The following is a 6,756-nucleotide window of genomic DNA, read 5'->3' as shown; positions in this document are numbered from 1 at the left end:
AACTTTGGAAAAAGTCATCCCAATTTACTGTGTTGACTAGGCATTGTACAGAAATGGACAACCATATTGGTCTAGAAATGTTAATTTAATTTTTATTTTATTTTTTTTCCATGTGTACAGGGGCAACACATCACACTAAATATGTAAGGTAGTATCTACGTGGCTTTGATTACAGAAACTAATAAAGTATTCTCTAAATAATGAGAAAAAGAATAAGATAAGACTATAAGAGCAAGAAGGAATTTAAATATGTTCAGGGACCATTTTCATCTCCAGAATTAAGGATTATTTTAATGTTACATAATTGCCTTTTCTCTTTTACTTTCCTTTTTAGTTTTATTTTAGGATTCTCTATTTTTAATGTTCATACAGAGATTTCTTTAACTGAAATACTGAACAGTTTCTTTGGTGTGAAAAGCTATAATAGTACACAGGATCCTAATGAGATAATTAATAATGTGAAATAGGAAGTAAAGGGCTAAAGGTGTAGGGAAAGTGGGAAGGGTGGGGGAAGGGTAATAAGGGAGAGGAAAAAAATATGAGAAACTGAAAAAATGGAAATAAAGTGTTTGTAAATGGGGAGGAGAGGAAGGGGTGAAGGGAGGGCAGGGACAAGGGGAAAAAATGAGAATCAAGACCTATTATGTAAAGGTACAGAATCCCAATGATGAATATAATTGTATTGTATACCTAGATTGTACCAATAAACTCAATAAAAAGAAAAAAAAATAAAATAGGAATATAACTTTAGAAATGTGTAGGAATATACCAAAAGGTTTAACATTCTTGTCATTGCAGTCCTAAGAGAAGACGAGAGTTAAATGCAGAAAAATATTTTATGAAATGATGGTTGAACATTACCCAAATTTGATCAAGGACACACACCTACAAATTTATGATTAGGGATTAAGATAAAATAAAAATAGGGTAATAAACCTTTTAAAAAATCCATGCACAAATACATCATAATTATAATACTGAAAGCTAAATACAAATTAATTGAACGCAACCAGAAAAAAAAAGTGGCCAGAAGTGATGTATTACTTAAGGAATATTGATGACTACAGATCTTTTCTCTCAATTATAGATGACAGAAGGAAGTGGACGTTTTAAAGTGCTGTAAGAACTGAAATGCAGAATTATATACTGGGTTTTTTGTTTTTTTTTTTTGTTTTTCTGAAATGCAGAATTATATACTGTGATGGTTTGGCTTCACTAAAACTCATGTTGAGGGCTGGTTCCCAATGTGATAGTATTAAGAGGTGGTGAGGCCTTTTAAGAGTTGGAGCCAAGGGGGTGGCACACACCTATAATCTCAGCTACCTGAGGCTGTAGCAGAAGGATCACAAATTTAAAGCCAGCCTGGGCAAATCAGCCAGAGCTTGCTTCTAAAATATGTACATACATACATACCTACATACATACATACATACATACATACATACATACATAGGTCTGGAGATGTAGCTTAATGGTAGAGCACTTGCCTAGGAATTGCAATGCCCTGAGTTCAATCCCCAGTACTGGGAGGGAAAAAAAGCACCGGATCATACAGATTTGCCTTCATGAAGGGATCTCAGGAAGGGATTAATGCTATCTCACAGGAATGAATTTGAGTCCCTTCTCTCACGGGACTTGATTGATTGGTGGTTACTACCATAAAAGTAGGTTATTACCAAAGCAGAGCTGTCCCTTGTGTTCTGTCTCTTCTGTACATACCTTCTCACTTCTGACTTCTGCCATGTTAAGGAAGCATCATGAGGCTGACATTATGGGGTCACTCAATCTTGGACTTTTTAGCCTTCAGGACCATGAGCCAAAACCTCTTTTCTCTATAAATTACCAGTCTCAAATGTTCCATTATAGCAATAGGAAATGGACTAAGGCATGTATCAAATGATAATAACCTAAGTATGGTAAAATAAAGACATTCTTAGATAAAATTAAGAGCCAGTAAACCTTAAGGAAGCTGTTCACATAAGAATTACAGAAGAAACCTTGAAATATTAGAAATTCAGGAAGAATATCCACATAAATATAAATGACTATTCTCTTATCTTAAATTCTTTAAAATAAATTGGCTGAATGTAAAAATTATAACCTTGTTGGATAAAGTTTTAAGTCTATGTAGATGTGCTGGGTATAATGGCACATGCCTATCTCAGCACTTGGGAGGCTGAGGCAGGAAGATAACTGCAAGTTCAAGATCAGCCTAGGCAATATAGTGAGTTCAAGTCCAGTCTGAACTACATAGTGAGATCCTGTCTCAAAAAAAAAAAATCTATGTAAATGTAATGCATACACACAAAATAAAAAGTAGTGAATAAAGGGACCTATATGGTAAAGTAGGGTTCAACTTTGATCTTGAAGTGGTACAATATCAATTCTAAGTAGTCAGTGAAAACTTAGTATGAATTTTGCAGTCACTAGAACCACCACAAACTATACAAAGGGATATTATGCCAAAAGCACAGTACAAGGAGATTATCACAGAAAACAGCATTGTAAGAAGTTTTGGAGACCTGCCCTTCCAAAATTAAAAACCATAAAATGTAAAAACACAGTTTGAATCAATTATTTGGGATTCTGGAACCTGACCAGACACTTCACAGCAACCAAAGGCATGCTTCATGAAGGAAAATGCTACTAAAATCTGGTAAAACAATAACATGGTGTAAACCATCTACCATCTACATCCCTCAGCTCCATGGAGCTGTCATGGAGACCACAGTTTGCCTTCTTGGAGCAGCTAAATGACATCAGGTGGGCAGTAAGGACCTTCTATTCTAAAAACTGGGCACTGTATATTTTGGTTGGTCATGGTGATTTCTGAGTACCAGCTCCATTGTTTGACTGAATGCCTGCCTTCTAATAACTCTGGAAGATTTTAAGAGACAGACACACTCTTCTTTCTTTGATCCAAACATTTGAGGAAACCTTTTCAGGTCACTGGCTTGGATTTGTTTTCTTACTATTGAGTTTTGAATGTTCTTTATATAGTGTAGATAAAATCCCTGTGTTGGATACATAATTGGCAAATACTTCTTCCAGTCTGTAGTTATTTCATATGCTCAACTGTGTCTCTGACAGTGTCAAAATTCATAATTTTAATGAAGTGCAATTTATCTACTTTTTTAAAAACTAGTGTATGCTATGATACAAGATAGTTACATTTACTCTGGGAACTGGTACATGTATATCCTATCTTGATCACTTTTGGACCCTTCCCCCAAACACACCCTCCCTCCTATCAACTTTTTCTTTTATGGATTATGATTTTGGTGTCATTCTTAAGAACTCCTCACCTAACCCTAGATCACAGACTTTCTCCTAAGTTTTCTTCTAAAAATATCACAGCTTTATTTTATCTCTACGTGTATAACACACTGTGAATTAATTTTTTGTAACCTTTGTCTAACGTTAGTTAACTGTTTTTGTATATGGCTGACCAATTTTTTCTATATCATTTGTCATAAACTATCCTTTTTCTCTTTATACCTTTAAATCACCATGGGGTTTTAAATGGGACAATGTATGGTCAAAATTGTCGGTAACTTCTCATTTAAGTGGTAGAGATATTTTCAAATGCAAATACAGGTATCTGTAGTTTGGGGCTAGAATGTGCAGTGAAGGACAGAAAGCTAGGAGGTAGTGGCTGACAAGAAGTACTGTAAATCAGAATAAAATTTCAAAGATTAAATGGTTCTCTTGGTATTGTTCTGTATCTGCACTATATACTATTCCGCTAATCTATGTGTTTCCTTTTGCCAGTATCACACTGTCTAAAGTACTGTAGCTTTATAGTAAGCCTTAAAATCAAATAGTTGGTTCCTCCATCTTTGTTCTTTTTAAAAATTGTTTGGGTTACTCTAATTTTTTTGTACACCCATATAAATTTCAGGATTAGCTGATCTACATTTACAGCAAATCTTGCAGGAGATCTGAGTGGAACTGACTTAAATCTGTAAGTTAGTGTGGGGAGAACTGATAGCTTCACTATAGTGAGTCTACCAATTAATGAATATGGCACGTTTTCACTTATTTAAATTTTCTTTGCTTTTTTTCAGTAGCATTTTGTATCTTTTAGCACACAGATGTAATTCAGGTTCTGTTAAGATTTACAACTATGTATTTTATTTTTGGGGAACTATTAAAAATGGTATTAAAATTTTAGCTTCTAGTTGTTCCTTGACTGAATGCAAACATGTAATTGATGATTTTTTAAAATTGAGTTTATTGGTACATTTTAGGGATACAGTACAGTTACATTCATTGTTGGGATCTTGTACCTTTACATGACAGGTCTTGGTTCTCATTTTTTCACCTTGTCCCTGCCCTCCCTTCACCCCCTCCTCCCCTCCCCATTTACAAACACTTTATTTTCATCTTTTCATTTTCTCACATTTTTTTCTTTTCCCTTATTACCCTTCTCCTATACATCCCACCTTCCCTACACCTTTAGCCCTTTTCTTCCCATTTCACAATGTCAGTTATCTCCGTAACTGAGTTTTAAACGTAATACTTATATCCCACAACCTGGCTAAATTCAGTTATAGTCCTATAAGCTTCTTTGTAGAATCCCAGGAATTATTTTTTATAGAAAATTATGTCACATTTGAATAGGGAGTTTTTATTTCTTCCTTTACACTACGTATATCATTTATTTCTTTTTGTTGCTGTATTACACTAGCTAATAAGACTTCCAGAACATAATTATCGGTGACAATGGACATCCTTGTTTTGTTCTCAATACACACACACACACACACACACACACACACACACACAGAGTGATATAAATGTATATGATATAAACTAAAATGAAGACACATTGAGACAAACTGAATCCATTATCAGCAGACCCAACTTTAAAAAAATTCTAAAATGTTTTAAAATATACTATGATGAGGTAGTTATATGAGGTGGTAAAGAGATGTCATCTCAAGACATAAAGAATAATTAAAAGTCAAGCAGGTTTTGCCAGGCATGGTAGTGTACTCCTGTAAATGCAGCACTTGGGAGGCCACGGCAAGAGGATTGTCACGAGTTCAAGGCCAGCCTCAACTACAGAGCAAAACCTCATCTCAAAAACTGAAACCAAAATAAAACAAACAAACAAAAAATGTTAAGCACGTTTCAGAAGGGAGATGGGGTTGTGGAAGACGAGAGAACTAAGGTTTTCCAAAAATAGGGAATGGTATGAATAAAAAACAGAGGACAAATCTTTCTTTTACCTCTTGAACTAAGAAACCATTACAGGGTTTTAAGCAGAACAATGTATGGTCAAAATTGTGGTCAACTTCTCATTTAAGTGGCAGTTATTTTAAGGAGCAAATACATTTGTTTGTAGTTTGAGCACAGAAGAAGATAAAGCTAGGAGGTAGTGGTTGACAAGAAGTCACTGGAATAAATCTTCAAAAGAGATTGAAGAGGGCCAGGAATTTAGCTCAGTGGTTCCACTGCCTGCCTCATAAGCACAAGGCCCAAGTTCAATCCCTGGTACCAAATAAATAAATAAATAAACAAATAAAATAAAATAAACAATAAGAGAATAAAGATTTTTATGACAATAAAACATGAGTACAGTGTGTGACAGTGAACATAAGAATACAATAACAGTTCAAATAATAAAGATTAGATTTCATACATGGAATTTTAGTGGATTCATCCTTTAACTTCAGATTAAGGCACCCTAAGTGAAGTACAAGTTGAGCATCCAAAAATCCAAAATATGAAATGGTCTAAAATTCAAGACTTTCTTTATGTCTTTTTTTTTTTTTTAATACTGGAGATTGAACTAGGGCGTTTGTAATAAGAATCCCTAAACAACCCAGACAGGACTCAAATTTAGCAATCCTCCTGCCGTAGCTGCACGAAGTGCTGGAATTACAGATGTGTGCCACCATGCCCATCCGAAATCCAGAACATTCTTAAGTATCCACGTGACATCACAAGTGAAAAATTCCACACCTGATCTCAGGTAACATCCCACAGTCAAAACAAAGTCCAAGGGTCTAATTAATGTTCAGTGGTAGAGTATTGTACCTGTTGTATAAAATTACCCTTAGGTTATGCACTTAAGGTGTATGTGAAGTACAAATGATAGAGGGCTTGCCTAGAATGCATGAGGCCCTGGGTTCAATCAGCACCACAAAATGAACAAACGAAGAAAACAAATGAATTTTCATGTTCAGATATTTAATTACATATATACATGCAAATCCAAAATCTGAAAAATCCAAAATCTGAAATACTTCTGACTTTAAGCATTTCAGATGAGGGACACTCACGCTGTACTAATAAATAATGGTATATGATGTAGGACTCTGTAACAATTATTTTGGTATAGGTTCTATACCTTACCTTCATTTGTGTTTCTAATGGTGTTTGTGCCAAGAAAGGAGGTTGTCCCACCAACATTTCAAAAAGAATAACACCAACACTCCACCAATCACACAACTGTGTATAGCCTAAAGATACCAAAATTATAGTTATTTATAAGCAATCTTTTTAAATGTTCAGAATACAATTAGAATTGACATTAAATCACCAATTTATATGGTCAAATCTATATACTTTTTTTAAAAAACCTGAAAAATAAGGCATATTCTACAGTTAAGTTTTGGCCTATTGAGACTTTTGGTGGGGGGTACTGGGGATTGAACTTGGGCCCTTGGACTTGCCAGGCAGGTGGCGAAACCACTGAGCTAAATCCCCAGCCCCTATTGAGATTATTTATGAAATAAATAAAAGTTT

The 6,756-nt window shown here is 34.8% G+C and overlaps 1 protein-coding gene across 2 annotated transcripts in view; it reads right to left on the bottom strand.

The window, feature by feature from the left end:
• The window catches only part of Lats1 (large tumor suppressor kinase 1), a 46,348-nt gene that overhangs the window by 10,198 nt on the left and 29,394 nt on the right, over positions 1 to 6,756 (bottom strand). The window contains exon 7 of one of the 2 annotated variants that reach the window (XM_010607731.3): positions 6,364 to 6,470. The exons of the other annotated variant lie outside the window; for it this stretch is intronic. Within the exon in view, the coding sequence (XP_010606033.1) occupies positions 6,364 to 6,470 (107 nt within the window). The remainder of the gene's footprint in view (positions 1 to 6,363; positions 6,471 to 6,756) is intronic. 2 annotated transcript variants of the gene reach the window in all.

This window comes from Fukomys damarensis, unplaced genomic scaffold (assembly GCF_012274545.1).
Source record: "Fukomys damarensis isolate Sample0158 unplaced genomic scaffold, DMR_v1.0_HiC HiC_scaffold_14, whole genome shotgun sequence".
In the NCBI taxonomy this organism is placed as follows: domain Eukaryota; kingdom Metazoa; phylum Chordata; class Mammalia; order Rodentia; family Bathyergidae; genus Fukomys; species Fukomys damarensis.
This window is presented reverse-complemented; position numbering and strand designations above follow the sequence as displayed.